The sequence below is a fragment of the Lepus europaeus genome, chromosome 18 (genome assembly GCF_033115175.1).
Source record: "Lepus europaeus isolate LE1 chromosome 18, mLepTim1.pri, whole genome shotgun sequence".
NCBI lineage: Eukaryota > Metazoa > Chordata > Mammalia > Lagomorpha > Leporidae > Lepus > Lepus europaeus.
The window spans coordinates 52,870,868-52,893,061 of NC_084844.1; the positions used below are offsets into that span (position 1 = coordinate 52,870,868).

At 52.4% G+C, this 22,194-nt stretch overlaps 1 protein-coding gene across 1 annotated transcript in view; it reads left to right on the forward strand.

Annotated features, from left to right (window-relative positions):
* The first annotated feature begins 3,017 nt into the window (after nucleotides 1–3,017).
* The window catches only part of NTN1 (netrin 1), a 197,899-nt gene continuing 178,722 nt past the window's right edge, over nucleotides 3,018–22,194 (forward strand). The window contains exons 1-2 of the mRNA XM_062216133.1: nucleotides 3,018–3,116; nucleotides 3,610–4,686. Of these exons, the coding sequence (XP_062072117.1) occupies nucleotides 3,669–4,686 (1,018 nt within the window). The 5' untranslated portion in view covers nucleotides 3,018–3,116; nucleotides 3,610–3,668. The remainder of the gene's footprint in view (nucleotides 3,117–3,609; nucleotides 4,687–22,194) is intronic.

Here is a 22,194-nt window from a genome sequence, read left to right on the forward strand (position 1 = left end):
GAGGGCCATCCAGAAACCGGACACTGTTCCAGGGGTGTTGTCATGACCTCACACTGTGTTCCTATTTGAGGCCCTCCAGGAGAAATTCCTGTCTGATTGTAGGACCAAGAATAGTTGTAATTCTCTTGAGCCAGGGGTCTGTTTTTATCTCTTGGATGCCGGGAATTGTGTAAGGGACATGGTCTATCCTTTTCATTCTGGCTGTGGGAGAGCTTAGGGACAAATCTGTGAAAAGTGCATTGCAGGTGCACTGGGTTTCATTCCCATCTCTGCTTACTTTAACAATGTTGTCTTGTGATGCATACTTTTTCAGCAAATAAAGAGATTATACTGTGCGCTTTTTAAAAATTTGCTTTATTCTTTTTATAATCCATCACAGACAACTTTCTATGTACTTATATGTTTTTTAAATGATTTAAAATTTCTGTGTAACTTTAGCAATTTAATACTAAAAACCAGGGCTGGGCATTGTGACGCAGCTGGTTAAGCAGCCACCTGTGACGCTGGAATCCTACGTCAGAGCGCTGATTGAGTCCTGGCTGCTCCACTTCTGATCCAGCTCCCTGCTAATGTGCCTGGGAAGGCAGCAGAAGGTGACCCAAGTGCCTGGGCCCCTGCCATCCAGGTAGGAGACCCAGATGGAGTTGTGGCCATCTGGGAGAGTAAACCAGTGGATGGAAGATCTGTCTCTCCCTCTCTCTGCAACTCTTCCTTTCAAATAAATAATTAAAAAAAAAACCCCAATTACTCACATTTCTATATCTGCTTATTATGTGACTGGCTTTCTGAATATTTACATATACATATACAAGGGTCTTCAAAAAGTTCACAGAACATGTGTATTATGGTAAGACGATGCCTGGGTTTCACAGTTTTTAACATCACTGTGTAGTTATCTTTGTGTCCACTTTTCACAAGCTTTTGGTGCATAAGGGCACATTTTTGGGTAGCACAGAACCACAACAGGTAGACACACTTACTATATGCCATAGCAGTGACACGTGCTGATTCTTTTGGCACATCCTGCGGGGTAGATATCATTGTCCCCCTTATACAGGTGAGAAAACCGAGGCCAAGAACGATCAACAGACGTGAGCAAGTTCACACAGCCCAGGCAGAAAAGTGCGTGGGTGCAGGGCGCTCTGCTCCCTGGCAGCCGACTCCTGGGACTTCACAGTCCACAATGGTTAAACATTTCATGGACTTCCTCTCCCTTCTCTTCTAATTTATGTTATTTTGCCATATTTTAAGTACCCTTGTAAGTCACCTGAAATCCTCTCTGCCACAAGGCGAGGCATAAATAAACAGAGCAGGGAGTATAGTGGGAAAAGGCGAAGCGCTCCCTCCGCGGAGGGGACGGATCCGGGCTGTGCTGCCACGACGCGGATTTATTTCCTTGGGCTGCGGTGAGCTCCCTCCCGGCAAGAGCGGGCCTGGGTGGCCAGCTCTCCGGGAGGCTGGGGAAGACCGGGAAGGCGCTCCTCCAAGGAGACGGAGCTCGGCCAGACAGAGCCCTGGGGCCCCTTCTTAGTGTCTCAGGGTTTAGGAACGTTCCAATAAGGGAAAAGGAGACACTTTCAAGCAGCTGAGGCGTGGGGGCCAGGCAGCAGCTGGGCCAGAACCAGTACCTGGGACTGGAGCTTTCCATCTGCGTCTAGTACTGGATCACACACTGACAGGGACGAGTCACCAGCAGAAATTCGTTTCCAACCTCTCAGCCAAGCGCACTTTTTCCCAAAGCTCTTGGGTGGCGCTGGCTGCTGCTGCCGCTGTTGCTACTGCGTTGTGGTCAATGGATGCGGCGTCCCTCTCCTCGGACCTTTTGTTAAGGTGACACAGTGAGGCAAGACGGACAAGCTGGCTGGCCCGCGGAACGCCCCGTGAAACCCCGTGCAGAGAAAGGAGCACCGGCTTCGATTCGAGGGTTGGAGGGTTAGTAGCCGGGACACCTGGCAAGCTTCTTCCCCGTTCCGAGCCTCAGTTAGCTCACCTGCAAAATGGAGCGAATGCCTGTCCTGCACAGACCCCACGAGACGGCGTAGCGTGCGTGGCGCCCTTAGCCTACGCCAGGGAGGAAGTGCCATAAAGCCTCTGGGGATGTGCGCCAAGGGCCGGGCCGCCCCCGGGCGCGAGGCCCGGCAGGGTCCCGCCGGCTCAGTCCCCAGGGCTGCCCGGCGGTGGCGTCTCACCGCTTCGGCCTGGCGGGGAGGAGCCGCGTTCCCGGGGTTCTCGCCGGATCCCTGGGAGCGGCAGCAAGGCAGAGGCCACATTCCCCTCCGTCTTCCTCGCCGCCCGGGGCTGCGTGCCCGCAGGGGCACGGCCCCGCGTGCGGTGCCACCAGGGCCACCAGCCTGGGTTAGGGGAAGGCCCGACCTCGGTGCGGCAAAGAAAACAAACACAGATGTGCTTGGCGGGACCGGGACGGGGAAGGGGACGCCGTCCCCTCCCCTGCCCTCCCCCCTCCCCAGCCCGCCCCCGCGCGCTCCCCGGGGCGCGGGGCTCCGCTGACAGTCCCCCGCGCCCCTCCTCCCGCACGGGGTGCGCGCCGGCCCAGCCCCCCTCGGCGGGGTTTCCCCGGGCGCTCCTCTCGCTTTCTCTTTGTCTCTGCCGCTCCTTCTCCGGCTCCCCGGTTGCCACCCTCTCGCGCGTCCCGGGGGCCGGTTCCCTTTAACTTTTCCTCTTTTTTCCCGGGGTTCCAACTTGGCCGGCGAGCGGGCCGGCTGCTCGCCGACGTTATTGGCCGGCGCCCCGCCCGGCGCCCCGCCCCCCGCCCCCGCGCTCCCCTCCGCCCCCCACTCCCTGCGCGAGCGGCGGCGGCGGCGGAGCGGCCTTCGGGGGCGTGCGCGCGTGTGTGTGAGTGCGCGCCAGCGAGCGTGAGTGTGTGAGCGCCCCGGGCGCGGGCAGGGCGGCACTCGGAGAGCGGCGGGAGCCGGGCGGCCGCGTCGTCACTCGCGCGGCCGAGGGAGAGGCGGCGGCCGGGGCCGGGGCAGCGGCGGCCGCGCGGGGCATGGGGCTGGCAAGCCCGCGCTGAGGCAGGACTCGCTCTCCGCCGTCCGGCGCGCGGGCTCCCCGGCCGGGCCAGCCTAAACTTTCTTTCTCTTTTGCCCTCTGCAGAGGTAAAGTCCTCGGGGCGGACTCTCCGGCGGGGATGCGATAGGGGGGCAAGGGTGGGGGGGCACCCGAGGAGGGAACTCCAGCCTGCGGGAGGACGGCGTGTGGGGCTGGGGGGATCCGGGGCTCCGTTGCGCCCGAGACCTGGGGCGCGAGGCGGGCTGGCAGCGGACGGGCGCGGGCAAAGCCCCTTGGGCGGCGCGGAGGCGGCGGTGGCGCGGAAGCCGAGCGTTCACCCGCTGCCCCCCGGCTCGCCGCCCGGCCGGGAAAGCGGGAGCGTGGGGCTGGGGGCCCCCCAGATTCCCCTGTCCTCCCTCTGAGATTTTTTTTTGGGGGGGGGTAAGGGAGGGAGCGAGGCAGGCAGTCGGCTCCCCGGAGGTGGGTGCCCGGAGAAGCCCAGCGTTGGCCCGCGCCCCCACCCCACCCGGAGCGCCACCCCGCCGTGGGCTGCAGGGCTGCGGGGCGGGCTGGCTGAGCGCGGCTCCCTTCTCTCCGCAGGCGCCTCGTGCGGCGGGCGGACCGAGTCCTCGGCGGGGCCGGGGCAGGCTGGACGCGGCATGATTCGCGCAGTGTGGGAGGCGCTGGCGGCGCTGGCGGCGGTGGCGTGCCTGGTGGGCGCAGTGCGCGGCGGGCCCGGGCTCAGCATGTTCGCGGGCCAGGCGGCGCAGCCGGACCCCTGCTCGGACGAGAACGGCCACCCGCGCCGCTGCATCCCGGACTTTGTCAACGCGGCCTTCGGCAAGGACGTGCGCGTGTCCAGCACCTGTGGCCGGCCCCCGGCGCGCTACTGCGTGGTGAGCGAGCGCGGCGAGGAGCGGCTGCGCTCCTGTCACCTGTGCAACGCGTCCGACCCCAAGAAGGCGCACCCGCCCGCCTTCCTCACCGACCTCAACAACCCGCACAACCTGACGTGCTGGCAGTCCGAGAACTACCTGCAGTTCCCGCACAATGTCACGCTCACGCTGTCGCTCGGCAAGAAGTTCGAGGTGACCTACGTGAGCCTGCAGTTCTGCTCGCCGCGGCCCGAGTCCATGGCCATCTACAAGTCCATGGACTACGGGCGCACGTGGGTGCCCTTCCAGTTCTACTCCACGCAGTGCCGCAAGATGTACAACCGGCCGCACCGCGCGCCCATCACCAAGCAGAACGAACAGGAGGCGGTGTGCACCGACTCGCACACCGACATGCGGCCGCTCTCGGGCGGCCTCATCGCCTTCAGCACGCTGGACGGGCGGCCCTCGGCGCACGACTTCGACAACTCGCCGGTGCTGCAGGACTGGGTCACGGCCACCGACATCCGCGTCGCCTTCAGCCGCCTGCACACGTTCGGCGACGAGAGCGAGGACGACTCGGAGCTGGCGCGCGACTCGTACTTCTACGCCGTGTCCGACCTGCAGGTGGGCGGCCGCTGCAAGTGCAACGGCCACGCGGCCCGCTGCGTGCGCGACCGCGACGGCGGCCTGGTGTGCGACTGCCGGCACAACACGGCCGGCCCGGAATGCGACCGCTGCAAGCCCTTCCACTACGACCGGCCCTGGCAGCGCGCCACGGCCCGGGAGGCCAACGAGTGCGTGGGTGAGTGGGGGGCGCGCGCGCGCGCGCGCGGGTCGCCGGCCGCGGGAAGGGCGCGGTGCGGTGCGGGGCAATGGGGGAGGGCGCGCGGCGCGGGGTGTCCTGTACTCCCCCGCCGACCGCGGTCGGGGTAGGGGGGGGGAGGCTTGATTGCGGGGGTAGCTCGCACCCCTGGGTGCTCCGTGGCCGAGCTGAAAAGCAGTCGGGGGAACGGCGCGGGGCGGGGGGTGGTACGCGGCCGGGGTAGGGGTGCGGGGCGCTTTTGCTGCTGGGCTCCCTGGCGGCGGACCCAGACGCCGGCATTCACTGCCCTGCCCAGGGCTGCAGCTCGGCGCGCGCTTGGGGGAAGTTCCCGGGTCTCCCACACCCACAAATCCCTTGGGAGGTGGCAAAGAACTCTTGGCTGCTGGGACCCACTTTGGGACGCGACGAATGCCACCCCTGCGCCCTCCGCTTGTCTTTTTTTTTTTTTTTTTTTTTTAAATAGTGGTGGTGGTGGTGGGGGGAGCCTTTCTCCCTCTCCTCTTCTGAACAGCCCGTCTGCGTTAGCAAAGAGAAGCGATGTGACTTCCATTAATTAGTTATCTACAGATGGCAAAGCGGAGTTCACTGTTTTAAACTAATTCAATCCGGGTTCTGAAAAAGTATGGCAGATCGGTGGTTGGTTGTTAGCTGCAGGGCTTGGTGAGTTTCAACAGTTGTGATCGCACCGAGGGCCCCGGCGTCTGGGCGTTTTAATGGAGTTTTAATTCCTGAAAGAGAAATCTGACAAAAGCCGGCACTGGTGAATACCGCCTGGGTGAGAAATGAGGCTTAGAAGGGGGGTTGGGGGGCGGGAAGGAGTCATTCTGAATTGCACAAGTCTGCCCTGTGTAGCGATGCAGACGGCCAGTGAGACCGCATCTTGCTCCTTCGCTGGGAGATGTCCATTTGCGAACCTCACACCGGTTGTAGCGGAGACAATACTGAGTCCCCAGATGTGCCGATGGCTGTGCAACTTTTGTGAACTTGGGAGATTTTTCCCTCCTGTCCCCCACCCCCTTCACCCCCCCCCCCATCCCCCAGAGCCGCCAGTGTGGGTCTCTGCAGTGGCTTCTGCCGCTCCCAGGCACGCTGCTGCACAGCTTGTTGGTCCTCACAAACACACGTCCTGAGGTCTGGTTCTGATTAATTGTGTCATGTTGTTGTCGAATAGTTTGTGCCTCATGGCTGGGGGTGCAGACTTTGGAGCGAGCGAATGGAAAACATGTCTTGGAGACCCACGCAGGCGCCCATGCCTCCTGTTGCGTGGCGGGGCCTCCATTTTTTCACACTCCAACTTGTGCCGCGTCTGCAGACCCGATTGTTGGTGCCTCGCCTTCCAGGGCCGGGCCGGGCTTCCCAGCTCCAGGAGATTTCTCAGGGGTCTGCCAAGAAAGAGAGACAGAGAGAGAGAGGCTCGTTCCACCCCGACCAGGACAGAGTGGTCTTGAGACAGACTTCTTTGATCTGCTCAGTTCCCTCCGAGATGTTGGTTTTTCCCATCTCTTCTCTTCCCCCTCCTGTCCTGCTTTCTTTGCTCCCTTTTGTGCGTAAAAACCCTTCATTGACATTTAAAGGGTTTCCCAGGGTATTGCTATCAGTTTTCATTTGTCTGAGCGTATAAAAGATGACTTCGTGTCGTCACAGGCAGGGTCTAATTGGACAAACACCAGTGAATACATTGAGGCGAGTAAACTCATTGATGGGATACGGTTTTCCTGGCTCGAAGATTCCTCCTAGCGATGGCATTGTTCAGACTCACACACCCAGGCCCTCTCCTCTCCCTGTCACTTTGCATGTGGCCAAGTCAACTTGCATTTTTTCAAAAGATGGTCATGCTCTTGAAATAATCTCTCTGGTTGAGGATTTTTGTCTTTTGACCAAAAGCGCTCACTATGCACACAAATTGGATTGGCTTTTTTTTTTTTTTTTTGGTTGTTTTGTTTTTTGGCCAAATTGAGCAATCAACATATTAACTAATGTAATTAGTAAGCTTTTTTTTTTTTTTGGTTCAGAAGGTTTAATTAGGCCTAATAAGTACATAATCTACATGACAAATGGTTGGCTAACAGTATTTTTTTCTGTTTTTTTTTTTTACTGAAGTTATTTTAATTCTCAGTTGTTAAGTATCTTTAAATCTTGCCAATTATTCAGTCATCTCAGAAAAGAGAAGGCATTCAACTATGTTGAAGTTATTTATAGCTTCCTTTCTGAATAGATGTTCTGATACCTTGCAGATATAACTGGGAACATCGGATTGAAGTTTCAATAAAATCTTAATTGAAGTCTTAGTGATTTTTCCATCATTCTGCAAAAAGAGAAAGCCAGCAAGGACAGTGGAGGGCTGATTTACAATACAAGGTCCGGCGTTTTATGAAAAGGCCCTGCAGTGGAGATATGTGAATGAATTAGTATGTAACAGGTGTTCAGAGATCGTACAGGGCCCTGCACTAGGAAAATGCATTAATAAATCCTTCACACAGCAACCTTGTACCATCAGCGGCTCCAATCGTTCCCCCCAACATAATCCTATCTTGTGAATTTCACACTGTTGACATGAAGTCAAGCCACCAAGAGGACTTACAACTCAGGCACAGTAAAGAGTATATATATTTTTAAATTCCAAAAGCCAGTCTTGTTAAAAACCGAATTATTCTTACCGTGCCATTCTGTCTTTGCCTTTATAAAATAATAAAACATGATTTATAATAGAGGGGAAAAAAGTCACACTTACCCTAGGTGAACCCCTGTGCCCGGTCCCCCCCCCAAAAAAAAAAAAAACCCTCCAAAAATGTAAAACTGTGTTGACATTGTAAACACACATATCCTGGATGCTTTCTTTGGTCCAGCGTTCTTCTCCTTCTCGGTCTTGTCTCTCAAGTTCGAGTTCTGTATGGAATAAACATGAACTTTCGAAAAGTCCAATTTCATTTGAAATGCAATTTTGGATTTCTTCTGGGGGAAAAAATATCCTCCAAACAATATGAAAGACAAGAGTACGTATAATGTTACAGCCTCGACAGCTCTTGAGGGAATAACTAAATACTTTCTTCCGCCTGTGTGTGTGTGTGTGTGAGCAGTGTTCATGAGCTTTTGTACACATGTGCATTTACATGCATTGAGTAAAGAAGTACCCACGCATGGGGCAAGGGACATTGAAGAGAAAATGCACCAAGAATTTTCAACAGCATGGGTCGCTAGGCCCTTTCCCTCCTCCTTCTTTTTTTTTTTTTTTTTTGCAAAAGCGCATCTGAAGACCATATTGTGTTTCATAAATTATTGACGTCACTTTTAATCAGCGTCCCCCTGACGTGGGAGCTGTGTTAGTATTTAGTGCCCGTCGAAGCATGCTGTTTAATCTTACTGTGCGAATGGATGTCAGCAGGAGCCACTGCCTGCTTTGTGACAGGTCCAGCTTTCGAAAACTCGTTTTGCGACTCACTCTATGGCTTTGCGTTGCACAGCTGTAACCCAAAACCCACACAAAAGATGCGTCTGCAAGATGAACACCACGAGCTGGGGCTGGCCTCCTATGGTCATGAGTGCCTCCAACAGAATGCTCATAATTGTTTAAACATGGCTCTGGTGCTGGGGCCCCGCCCTCCTCCCAGAAAGAGAGGGAGGGAGGCTGTGTTGGAGGCCTTGCCACCAGAAATCTAATGCCCCACCAAAGACTCCTGCAAAATCAGAGGGCTAACAGTATTTGCTGTCTAGTCCAGAGCCTAGTCCACATGGGTGTGGATGAGTGAGTGTTTTCAATAGCCTCGGTATAGTAATCATAATAATTATTGTCATTATGATGATTAACCCTTGAGGGCTTATTCTCTGCCAGGCACTCGCATTAATTTAATCATTGTGACTCCGCTAATCATAGGCGCGGTTATTGTCCTTATTTTAGAGATGAGGAAAACATGGCCTGAAGACATTAAGTGGTTTACCCCGAGCCGCTAGTTTGTGGTAGAGCCGGGACTCCAGCAGCACTGTGCCCTGTTTTATTCCGTCTGCTCGCTGCCTCTCTGTAGAACAGATGGATGGATGGATAGACGGGAGGATGGATGGAGGAAAGATAGCTGGCTGGCTAGATGGATGGATGCATCCATGTTTAGGAGTAAAACTGGGACAAAGTGTTACTAGAACTGGAGGTGGTTTCCTAGTTGATTTGTATTATATGAATATTCTATTACATTGTGTGTTATACAAACTTAAATGTGAAGTTGTGGGGGCAGGTGCTTTGGTACAGTGGGTTAAGCTGCCACTTGCAATGCCCTCCATCTCATATCAGACTGCTTGTTTGAATCCTGGCTTTTCCTCTTCCAGTCCAGCTTTCTGCTAATGTACCCTGGGAGACAGTGGATGATGGCTCAAGGGCTTAGGCTCCTGGCCCCAGCCCGGCTCAGCCCTGGCTGTTGTGGGCATTTGGGGAATGAACCAGCATATGGAAGATTTCTCTCTCTGTCACTCTGCCTTTCAAGTAGACAGAAATAAAGACTTAAAAATACATATTAGGCCGGCGCCGCGGCTCACTAGGCTAATCCTCCGCCTTGCGGCGCCGGCACACCGGGTTCTAGTCCCAGTCGGGGCACCGGTCCTGTCCCGGTTGCCCCTCTTCCAGGCCAGCTCTCTGCTGTGGCCAGGGAGTGCAGTGGAGGATGGCCCAAGTGCTTGGGCCCTGCACCCCATGGGAGACCAGGAGAAGCACCTGGCTCCTGCCATCGGATCAGCGCGGTGCGCTGACCGCAGCGCGCCTACCGTGGCGGCCATTGGAGGGTGAACCAATGGCAAAAGGAAGACCTTTCTCTCTGTCTCTCTCTCACTGTCCACTCTGCCTGTCAAAAAAAAATATTAAAAATATGAAGCGTATGTAGCAGTGGGAATTAGGATGCAAGTGAAAAGGGTTTATTATTTTTTTAAAGAAGATTTATTTTATTTGAAAGGCAATTAGAAGGAGTCAGTCTTCTGCCTCCTGGTTCACTCCCCAAATGACAGCAATGGCCGAGGCTGGGTCAGGCCCAAGCCAGGAGGTTGGAACTTCAACCAGGCACATTAGCAGGGAGCTGGATTGGAAGTAGAGCAGTCGGGTCTCGAACTGGTGCTTGGGCTTTACCGACAGTGCCTTACCCCGCTGTGCCACGACGCTGGCCCATTGAGGGGGTTTCAGCACATACTTGGCTGCGGGTCATCAGCGTACACAAGTGTTGCCGATGCCAGATCTTTCTTGGTTGCAGAGCTGTGGTCGCTCTGGCAGGTGGTGGCAAAGAGCTGAGCATTCTCTTTGAGAATCCTTTCTCTCCACCCTAGGGCTCACCATCCCGCTGCCTGACTAGAATGTATCGAAACACTCAGCAAGTGGCTGAAAGTGTTGTCACTGCAGAAGGGAGCTTGCTGGGGCATGACACGTCCCAGGCGTTGGTGTTGGCATGGCCCTGCTAGGTGTAGCTGGCGTGAGTCAGCAGCTCAGGTCCATCCTGTGTGTCTCTGTTGGCCAGTGGGAGGGTCTGTGCTGGGGTCCTCGTTAGAACTTGGTGGGCACGAACCCACCCAGAGGCGGGGAGGCAAGCCTGGGAGAGCACACCTCTTCCTGGAGGGGCTCTGTGCCTTTCCTGGCTCTGCTCAATTCGTCTTTCACCCTGCCCAGCCTTCTCCCTGACCGTCCCCTCCTCCTGTCGAAAAATGAGATCCTCGGAAAAGTATTCGAGACCTTATGTCCAGAGTAAATGTTGGAAAGGCACCGGGGTGGAATTCAGATGTTCCCTGGAAGGAGTCCCCTCATTTTCTGCTCACAGCTGGGGTAGATATTTCCTCCTTGGACATGAGCTGTGCTTTTCATTAAGTAATTTTTTTTTTTTTGTCTTGGGATTAAACTAACAGTGTCTTCTTAATAGACTTTTATGTTTACACTTCAAACGTCCACTAGGCTGTGATGCATGTTGTCTTGATGGTTTCTACAGCGTCTGCTCTGCACGCTGGCCTCGTCCAAATGAATGGCTCTCCAGGGAACCCGCTTGTCACACCGCCTTATCGGTGGATACGTAAGTGTGGCTGTTTTGTGAGCCGGAACTTTCGTCTTCCTTTCAGAAGTGATAATCGTACTTTGGATTTCTGCAGTGCCTTGCATTGCTGGGAGACAGGAAGGCTCCGAGGGCTTTGGAAATGCCCCGGCCTTAGGTCTCACCCTTGCAGAGTGGCCAGTGCCTTCTGTGGTCTGAAGGCGGGGCTGCCTGTCTCGGGAGCCGCGGTGAGTGTCACGTGTTGGTCCAAGGTGGTGGTTGTCGGGTTGTATCCTGAAGACTGCCCACAACCCGCTCCAGAGTGCCCGCTAGGTGCTTCACCTGTGTCTCGTTTCAGTAATCAGATGGCCACAAGGAACGGATACTTTACAAAGACTGGTGTCTCGGCCACTGTGGAAGGGCAGGATTTTTTTTTTTTTAAAGATATATTTATTTGAAAGGCAGAGTTACAGAGAGGCAAAGGCAGAGAGAGAGGTCTTCCATCCACTGATTCACTCCCTAATTGGCCCCAGTGGCCAGAGCTGTGCTGATCCAAAGCCAGGAGCCAGGAGCTTCTTCTGGGGCTCCCATGTGGGTGCAGAGGCCCAAGCACTTGGGCCATCTTCTACTGCTTTCCCAGGCCATAGCAGAGAGCCAGATTGGAAGAAGAGCAGCTGGGACTAGAAGCGGTGTCCATATGGGATGCCGGCACTGCAAGTGGTGGCTTTAGCTGATCTGCCACAGCACCAGTCCTGGAAGGGCAATTTTGATGCACACAGGCCTAAGCAAGGACCATCCACAGGGCACAGCATTGCAAACAGCACAGCAGGTGGAGGAGGGTCGGCAAGTGCATGTGGGATGCTGATGGCATGCAAGCCACATCCCACTGTAACTGATTCCATGGCAAGGCTGCTGTGAATAGCGCTTGCTATAAGGGAGCTGCCTGGACCTGTAGTCTTGCCCCAGACACTGACCTGTTTCAAAGCGGCCAGCCTCATGCAGCAGTGAGTACAGAATTGCATTCCCACAGCCTTCCTTTCTCTTGTCCACACACATAAATTTTAATTTCCCTTTAAAGATGTTTAAAATTTATATGACTTTCTCCCCCCATCGAAATGCATGGACCCTCTCCAGCCTTCCCTGCCCATCCCTGGCTCCAGGGAGCTGAGGCCAGGTGTGTGTTCAGGCCTGTCTATGTTGTTTTGGAGTTCCTGATGGAGAGAGGAGGTTGAAGCCAAGGGCTTCATGGAATGTGGACTTTCTCTCCCAACACTGGGGCCCCTGCCCCAAGTCCCCTCTGTCAGTGGCAGCGCTGCCACTCAGAGCCTGAGGGAGGATGCCGTGAGAGGTGTAGGTGTTCTCATGGTTCAGGAGTGCCACCAAGGAATGGAAAATGTGTTCTGCCTGTGCCAGGGTCAAGGCCACCCCGGCCATCCCCCGACCTCCTGCCCATGAGGTTGAGGTGAATTCACGTGGCCGTGCATTCTGGCACGCAAAGCAGACCCAGCAGGACGATGGCTCGGTGAGTAGAGTGGGCTTCCAGGTTCTCTATTTTTAGAGTTATTTATTTTATTCGAAAGGTATAGTTACAGAGAGAGCGAAAGAGAGAGAGAGAGATCGTCCATCTACTGGTTCACTTTGCAAATGGTTGCAACGGCCAGGCCAAAACCAGGAGCCAGCCAGGAGCTCCATCTGGTTCTCCCATGTGGGTAACAGGAGGCCAAGTACTCAGGCCATCGTCTGCTGCTTCCCAGGTGCATTAGCAGGGAGCTGGATCGGAAGTGGAGCAGCCAGCCCTGGAACCATGTGGGCATGGCAAGTGGCTGAACCCACTGTGCCGCAAAGTCAGCCCTGGCTTTCAGGTTACTTAAAAGGAGTGGTTTTTCAGGGGTTAAAGTAAATCTGTGGGGTGAGAACCTCGAAAGGCAGAAAGTAACACCCCAGTCCAGTCCACTTCTTCTTCTTCTTTTTTTTTTTAATTTTTGACAGGCAGAGTGGACAGTGAGAGAGAGAGACAGAGAGAAAGGTCTTCCTTTGCCGTTGGTTCACCCTCCAATGGCTGCCGTGGCCAGTGCACCGTGCTGATCCAAAGGGAGGAGCCAGGTGCTTCTCCTGGTCTCCCTTGGGGTGCAGGGCCCAAGCACTTGGGCCATCCTCCACTGCCTTCCCGGGCCATAGCAGAGAGCTGGCCTGGAAGAGGGGCAACCGGGACAGAATCCGGCACCCCGACCGGGACTAGAACCTGGGGTGCCGGCGCCGCTAGGCGGAGGATTAGCCTGTTGGGCCACGGCGCTGGCCCCAGTCCACTTCTAACTCAGCTCCTGTGTGGCTGGAAGGTTCTGGAAGTTTGTCTCCTTGAAGGATGCAGCACTTGCTGTCTGTGCACGTGTCCCCTCCCAGCAGGTGCTCTGGCTAGATTTTTCTAGGTTTTTCCTGCAGTGCTTTTTTGCCTAGAGATAAGAGAGATCATCTGATTTTCCCACATTCTAAGGGCTGCACACTTCAGCTAGACGATCTGTAGGACCATGGGGATTTTGAGGGAGCTGACATCGAATAGCTGAGTACTGGATGAGGAGATGAGGCGGGGCTCTTGTGGTTTCTTGAGGGCCCTTGGGTTGTGCTACGTTGGACGCTGGAAGTTGCAAGGCGAGAGACACTTCCTGTCTGTTTGATTACCATTGTCAGGGCTTGTGATTTCTTCAGTTCCTGCTTGGGGTGGCTCTGGTGAGGACAGTCAGCCCTCTCTCACCCCTGGGGAGGAATTTGTTCCAAGGCCACCAGGGATGCTTGAAACTGAGTAGTGTTGGACCCTATACATATTACGTTTCCTTCCTGCACAGACATATCTCTTGATGAAGTTTAATTTATAAATCAGCCTCAATAAGAGATTAACAATTACTGACAGTAATGTAGAAATGATGACAGTATACCTACTTAAAGTTATGTGAAATGCTTGCTATCTCTCTCTCTTTCTCTCTCTCAAAATCTCCTATTGTCTACAGATGTTAGCAACCTCAGCATGGAATTTTTTTTTTCTTTCCTTAAATTGAGAACTTTCACTTTTTTACTGGAAGGCAGGGCTTTGCGTTGGCATATCTGAATTACCAGCATCACTGTCTTGTGTTTGACAGATGGCATTAAGTACAGTAAGGATTACTTAAACATAAGCACTGTGACACCTGACCATCAATAACCAAGAGAGAGGGTGACGAGGTGACAGGTGAGCAGGTAGCCTATACAGTGTGGATACACTGGACAGAAGGATGATCCATGTCCCAGGTGGAACAGAGCCGGATGCTATAAGGTTTCATCCTGCTACTCTGAGTGGTGCCTAATCTACAAGGCAAGAACCATTTATTTTGAGATTTTCCACTTAATACTTTTGGATGGAGGTTGGTAGCTGAAACCATGGAAACTGAAATAGCAGATAAAGGATTGCTCCGGTACCCGGCTATGGTATCAGAACTCCCCCATTCCAAGACCAGGGCAGACATCACTAATCGAGCACAGCACACAATCTTACAGTGTTAGGATCCTTCTCAATATACTTGTAATTCCCCAGGCAGTTGTTTTTCCTTAGGCAGAATTAACTTGTGAGATGAAAATTGACTCAGCCCTGCCCCCCTCCCACAGCAAAGAAGATACCTTGTAAGTGGACATTTCTGGAACTTTCCCCATGCAGGCGGCTCTGTGAAGACGCGGGAAGCAGTTGCCTGCTCGGCAGGAGGAAGATGCTTCTGTATATGTCCACCTGCACTGCACCTTGCACAGGGAGGGGCCCCAGGGTGAGGGACTCGGCCCAGCGTTGGGGACAGCATGGGAGGTGCTGAGTGTCGAGGGGAAGTGGGTTTCCCATTGGACACCCTGTACCAAGGAAGGGACTGATCTTAGTCCAGATCAGAGCTCCGCCCACATCTGTCCTCTTGTAGTGTGTGTTTTCCTCCACGTTGATTGTGGTTCCCTGGAAGGAGCGGTCTTCTCAGCAGTGTGGGCTCCAGGGCACCTGGGCAGGTGCTGCAGAGCTGCCTGGGGCTTGTCGGACAAAAGCTTTATCACCTGGGTCAGGGCCCCGGATGCTGTGGCTTCCCAGGGCTTCTCTTGCGAAGGTTGCTCCCTTGACTCAGCCCTGTGTCCGTGTGGCATGGAGCCCTCGACGCTCTGCTTACATTGGGGCCGGCACAGAGAGCGCAGGCAGAACAATGCCGGTTCCAATCCCAGCATGAAAAAGGAAACACATTGTGTGTACAGATACAGAATTGGACGGCAGAAACATCAAAGTACCTATGGGTTGGGCAGCCCCGGGGCAGGGCAGTTGGGCACCAGGCCCCCTTCCCCCGCCCCTCCCACCCCGCCCTCAGCTCTGGGGCCAACTTGTTTTCCTCTTCCCCCAGCCAAACCTCAGAGGAGGGCAGGTCTGTCCCGGCCAAGGCTTTATTCCCAGCTCAGTCTGTGGCTCAGACCGGGAGGGAATTCACGGTGAGAAAGTGCTTGGCTTTCCCAGCTACCACGAGGAAGGAAACTACTTCTTGTTCCAACCCACAGAACTCAATCCTTCTGAAACCACATTTTTGGGCAGCATTGCCATCGTGGTACCCAGAAATGCCAGGCAAGAATCAGGCTGTGCGTCCCTCTGTGTTTCTCACCCCAGTTTCTCATTTGAGCCGGGCTGCTGCTGCTGCTGCTGCTGCTGGTTTAATCAAAGATTCATGTGGAAGAATAGGATCCACGTGTAAGTGCAAAGCCAGTACTGATTTTCCTGATCCATGGCGTCGAGATCAAGATCAGAGAGCACAGCCTTTTATTCCATAATGCACGAAATGCCAAGACGCACGCACTTGTATCAGGGGTTGTCATGGCAGCACCTCATCTCTGGCTTCAGGTTCCTGGGTTTATTTGTTTAGTTTTAAATAAATGTTTTGCCTTTGTGTATTCCTTTATTTTTATTTATTTGAAAGGCAGAAGGACAGAGAGTATACCTGTCTACTGGTTCACTCCCTTAAATGATAGGGCTGGGCAAGGCTGAAGCCAGGAGCTGGGAACATGATCCAGGTCTCCCACATCAGTGGCAAGGACCCAAATACTTGATCCATCACTGCTGCCTCCCAGGGTGCGCATTAGTAGGAAGCTGGAATCAAGAGGCTGGCATTGTAGCATAGCTCATCCTACATGGGCACCAGTTCGAGTCCCGGCTGCTCCACTTCTGATTCAGCTCTCTGCTAATGTACCTGGGAAAGCAGCAGATGATGGCCCAAGGGCTTGACTGCTTGTCACCCACGTGGGACACCAGGATGGAGTTCCAGGCTCCTGGCTTTGGCCTGGCCTAGCCCTGGCTGTTGTGACCATTTGGGAGAGTGAAACAACAGACAGGAAGCACCCCCCACATTGAGTCTTGAACCCAGGTACTCTGATACGGGCTGTGGGCCTCTGAAGTGGCATCTTAACCACTGTATCAAATGCCCACCCTGGGTGTCTGGGTTAAAATCTTGGTTCCATCAAGAATGGGAAAACACTTAAATGCCTCCTATCTCACTGTGCTGGGGCCAGTTCGAGACCGCCTTGATGTATTGGGTGAGTGGGCAGAGAGAGGAGCCCCATTCTTTGCCTTCAAGGGGGGGTCAGGGGAGGGCTGTGGTCCTAGACTTGAGGCTTTTGCCAGCCTACGGTCCTGTGTTTGCTGTTGCTTATTACCAGGCTCTTCACTAAGCACCTCACACACGATACGTCCTTCATTCCTCGTAACAGCCCTGAGAGGTGGGTTCATTTCTTTTTTACAGTATAATGTACTTGGAGAAAGGTACATGAATTCTAAGTGTTCAGCTCAGAGACTTTCCAGGGGTGTGTATGACCAGCACCTGCATCCTCAAAGTAGCCTGTGCTCTTTTCCAAGTTACCATGCCTGCTACCCACACTGTAAGGACATTTCAAAAAGTTCATGGAAAAATAGAGTTAGGGGCGATGCTGCAGTGTAACGCTGGCATCCCACGTGGGCACCGGTTCAAGTCCTGGCTGCTCCTCCTCCGATCCAGCTCCCTGTCAGGGCACCTAGGAAAGCAGCAGAAGATGACCTGAGTGCTTGGGCCCCTGCACCCTCATGGGAGACCTGAAGGAACCTAAAAAAAAAGCGAGTTTGGGGTAGGCATGTAGCCCAGTGCCTAAGGTCTGCCTGCATGTCCCATGTTGCAGTGTGTGGCTTTGATACCTGGCTGTGCTCCTGGCTCCAGCCTCTCACCAGTACAGACCTTGGGAGGTAGCAGGGATCACCCAAGCAATCCAATTCCTGCCGCACACGTTGGAGGTCTGGATGACATTCCCAGCTCCCAGCTTTGGCATCGTCCAGCCCCAGCCATGGTGGGCATTTAGGGAGTGAGCCATTGGATGGAAGTTCTCTCTGTCTCTGTTACAGTCTGCCTCTCAAATAATTTTTTTCAAAGTAAGAGTTTATTTTTGTGTTAAAAAAACCTTTTTTTCCATCATATGTGGAAAGTGCTTGTTATGAAAAAAATGTGCCTGAATTAAAGAAATTTTTTGAACCAAAATAAATTCATGCTTTGAATTCCACTTTCCGTGAACTTTTTGAAGTTCCTTTGCACAGTGGTTTTGGTTATTTTTGCACTTGATAGAAATGGAATTGAATTCTGGCTTCTCTCACTCAGTATTCCGCTTGTGGTCTTTATTTGCGTGTAGTAGTTAGCTTGCTAGTTTGCTAGATCTCACTGTTGTCCAGCATTTGGTGATGCCAATGTGTCACAGTGCATTTCTCCATTTCATTTATGGCGGACTTTTGGGTGTTTGCATGTTTGAGCTATTAAACAGTGCTCCTAAATCATACTTGTTCGTTTCCTTTGTTTTAAATTTTTACTTATTTCAAAGGCACACACACACACACACACACAGAGAGAGAGAGAGAGAGAGAGAGAGAGAGAGAACATGTTCCTATTCACTGGTTCACTCCCCAAATGATGTTAACAGCTAAGGCTACGCCAGGCTGAAGCCAGGAGATGGGAACCCAATCCAGGTCTCCCACATGGCTGGGAGAGACCCAACTACTGGAGCCACCACCTGCTGTCTGTTGGGATCTACATTAGCAGGAGGCTGGAACTGGGACTGGAACCCAGGTAATCAGATATGGAATGTGCATGTCCCAACTGATGTATTTTTTTTTTAAATTTATTTATTTGAGAGGCAAGTTAGACAGAGGGTGAGACAGAGAGGTCTTCCATCCGCTGGTCCACTCCCAAATGGCTTCAATGGCCTCAGCCAGGCCAGTCTGAAGCCAGGAGCCAGGGGCCTCCCCTGTGTCTCCCATGTGGATGCAGGGCCCAAGCACCTGGGCCATCCTCTGCCACTGTCCCAGGTTATCAGCAGGGAGCTGGATCGAGGTGGAACATCTGGGACTTGAACCTGCACCCAAATAGGATGCCAGCACCACAGGCAGATGTTTAACAGACTATGCCACAGTGCTGGCCCCCCAACTGACATATTAACCACTGTGCAGAACACCCACCCCTGGCTGGACCAGGACAAAGCCAGGGACCAGGAACTTCATCCTGAATCCCCCATGTGAGTGCAGGGACTTTTTTAAGCTCTTGGGCCATCTTATGCTGATTTCTCAGGTGCATCAGCAGGGAGCAGGATCAGAAGTGGAGCAGCCAGGACATGAACGAGCATCCACATGGGATGCAGGCTATGCAGGCAGACGCTTAACCCATGGTGCTACAATGCTGGCTTGTTATTTTTGTTTCTAGATGTGTGGGCATGCTACAGTTTGTCCATTCACCTGATGACGGGCATTTAGGCTGTTTCCAGTTTTGGCCCTTTACAGAGGAAGTCACTATGAACATTCCTGTACCAGTCTTTGCATGGACACATGCCTTTGTGTCTCTTGGGTAAATACCTAGGAGTGGAGTGGCTGGATGATACAGCAGGTGTATGTTTAACTTCTTAAGAAACTGCCAGACTTTTCCAGAATGGTTGTATTACTTGACATTTACCCAGTACTGTGAGAGTGTTCCAGTCCCCCCAGTTCCGGTTCCTCTGCAATGTTTGACATGAAGTGCCTTTATCATTTTAGCCACTCCAACAGCTGTGTAGTAGAGACCTTTACAATGTTCTGTCTTAAGATCCAAAAGCATGAAACATCTTAATTTATTCATTTCTTCTTTTATGCTCCTCAAGAGAGTCTATAAGTTTCCTTATATGAGAATTAGCATCATATACTTTTTTTTGGGACAGGCAAAGTAGACAGTGAGAGAGAGAGAGCGAGAGAGAGAGAGAGAGAAAGGTCTTCCTTTTCTGTTGGTTCACCCCCAAATGGCCGCCGCAGCCAGCGTGCTGCAGCTGGTGCACCATGCTGATCTGAAGCCAGGAACCAGGCACCTTCTCCTGGTCTCCCATGGGGTGCAGGGCCCAAGGACTTGGGCCATCCTCCACTGCCTTCCCGGGCCACAGCAGAGAGCTGGACTGGAAGAGGAGCAACCGGGACAGAATCTGGTGCCCCGACCGGGACTAGAACCCAATGTGCCGGCGCCTCAGGCAGAGGATTAGCCTATTGAGCTGCGGCGCCGGCCAGCATCATATACTTTTAAAAAGTTTATTTAGTTATTTATTTTTAAAGATTTATTTATTTATTTGAAAATCAGAGTTACACAGAAAAGAGAGGCAGAGAGAGAGAGAGAGAGAGAGAGAGAGAAGTGTCTTCCATCTGATGGTTCACTCCCCAATTGGCAGCAACAGTTGGAGCTGCACTGATCCGAAGCCAGGAGCCAGGAGCTTCTTCTGGGTCTCCCACATGGGTGCAGGGGCCCAAGGACTTGGGCCATCTTCTACTCTTTCCCAGGCAATAGCAGAGAGCTGGATCGGAAGTGGAGCAGCTGGGTCTTGAACCTGCCGGCACTTCAGGCCAGGGCGTTAACTCATTGCACCACAGCACCGGCCCCTTAAATTTATTTTTCAAAGAATACAAATTTCATAAGTACAACTTTAGGAATATAGTAATTCTTCCCTCATACCCACCTTCCTACTCACACTCCCAGCCCTCCTCCCCCTCCCTCTCCCCTTCCCAGTCCCATTCTCCATTAAGATTCATTTTCAATTTGTATACAGAAGACCAACTTTATACTAAGTAAAGATTTCAACAGTTTGCATGTGTGCACGTGCGTGCATGCACACACACACACAAAAACTGAGAACTAGTTTTACAGTTCTCATAATACAACTCATTAAGGACAGAGGTCCAACATGGGGGACTAAGTGCACAGGGACTCCTGTTGATTTAACAATTAACACGTCAGTGACCACCCGAGGCTCTTGACATGAGCTGCCAAGGCTATGGAAGCCTTTTGAGTCCACAAACTCCGTCAGTATTTGGACAAGGCCATAAACAATATAGGAGTTTTCTCCTCCCTTTAGAGAAAAATACATCCTTCTTTGATGGCCCCTTCGTTACACTGGGGTCTCACTCACAGAGATCCTTCATGTAGAACATTTTTACCACTATATCTTGGCTTTCTATGCCTGATATGCTTCCACAGGCTTTTCAGCCAAGACCAGGAAGCCTTAAGGACCGATTCTGAGGTTAGAGTGTTACTTAATGCGATTGTCATTCTGTGAATCTGCTGAGCATCACATGTAGTTTGCTTCTACATAGTTATCATTTTAATTACTATCACAAAAGAATTTTTCCTTTGCATTTTATTTTCTAACTGTGTATTGCTGTCTTATGGTAAAGCTGTTGACATTTGAGGCTGGCACTGTGGCACAATGGATTAAGCCACTAGCTGCAACACTGGTATCCCCTATAGGCTCTGGTTCAAGTCTTGGCTGCTCCACTTCTGATCCAGCTCCCTGCTTATGTGCCTGAGAAAGCAGTAGAAGATGGCGTAAGTCCTTGGACCCTTGCCACCCATGTGGGAGACCTAGAAGAAGCTCCTGGATCCTGGCTTCAGCCTGGCCCAGCCCCTTCTGTTGTAGCCTTTTGGGGTGTGAACCAGTGGATGAAAGACTTCTCTCCCTGTTTCTCCCTCTCTCTTTCTCTCTCTCTCTCTGGCTCTCTAACACTGGCTTTCACATAAATTTTTTTAAAAAAACTTTTTAAAGTTTGTTTTAAAGATTTATTCATTTATTTGAAAGTCAGAGTTACTTCAAGGCAGAGAGAGAAAGGGAGGGGGAGAGAGGGAGAGAGGTCTTCCATTCACTTGTTCACTCCCCAGATGGTCAGATCCAAATCAGGCGCTTCTTCTGGGTCTCCCATGCAGGTGCAGGGAGAATATGTGCAATGTTCATGCTTTATCAGTTCTGCTTTGACTATTAATGTAATGAATTACATTTTTGATTTCTGAGATGTAATTCATGTATCAGACTTTACCCATGGGAAGTATATATAATTCAGTGGTTTTGGCTGTGTTCATAGGTGGGACAATCATCATCACTGAATTTTTTTATTGAGATTAATTTATTTGAAAGGCAGAGTTACAGAGAGAAAGAGGGAGAGACAGACACAGACAGAGCTCTTCCATCTGCTAGTTCACTCCCCAAATGGCCGCAATGGCCGGGACTGGGCCAGGCCAAAGCCAGGAGCTTCTTCCAGGTCTCATGCGGGTGCAGGGGCCCAAGCACTTGGGCCATCTTCTACTGCTTTCTCAGGTGCATTAGCAGGGAGCTGGATCACAAGTGGAGCAGTCGGGACTCGAACCACTGCCTATATGTGATGCCAGCACTGTAGTCAGAGGCTGAACCTGCTATGCCACAGTACAAGCCCTCATCACTAAAATTAACCTTAGGGCATTTTTGTCATTCCCTCAAGTAACTCTGTGTCCATTAGTAGTTGCCACTTATCATCCACCCTACTGTCACCCCAGCTGGAGACAACCAGCCTACTTTTAGTCTCTTTAGATTTGCTTAGTCTGGAAAATGCACATAAATGGAGTCCTAGAATACAAGACGTGGCCTTTTGTGACTGGTTACTTTCAATCAGCATGGTATTTTCATTAGTTTATTTATGTCGCAGCACGTGCCGGTTCTCTGTTCCTTTTTATGGCTAATATCCCACGGCACGAACACACCGAATCTGTTTCTTCATTCCTCAGCGGGTGAACATTTGAGTTGTCTGTGTTCTGCGTGAGGATGCTGTGAGCGTTGGTGTGCAGGGTTCTGCATTTGTCTTGGGCATATATATGGCAGTGGAACTGCTGGCTCACATGGTGATGCCTCGTTGAACCGTTTGGGCAACTGCCTGACTGTGGTCCCAGCACCTGCACCGTCTTTACGTTCCCAGCAGCAACAGGTGACAATCCCAGTCTCACGAGCATCACCTCTGAGCGTTTTGACTGTAGCTGTGTGTTCTGCCGTGTGTGGAGTGACAGCTTCTTGTGGGTTAGTGATTTCCTAAGCGTGAACTCTTTTGTCTTTCCTGGAGTAAAGTCTGTTGAGTGACGTATTATTCTTTGTTAGTATTTTATTTCAGCGTTTTCTATCTGTGTTCCAAGGGGAGAGTTGTCTGCAGTCT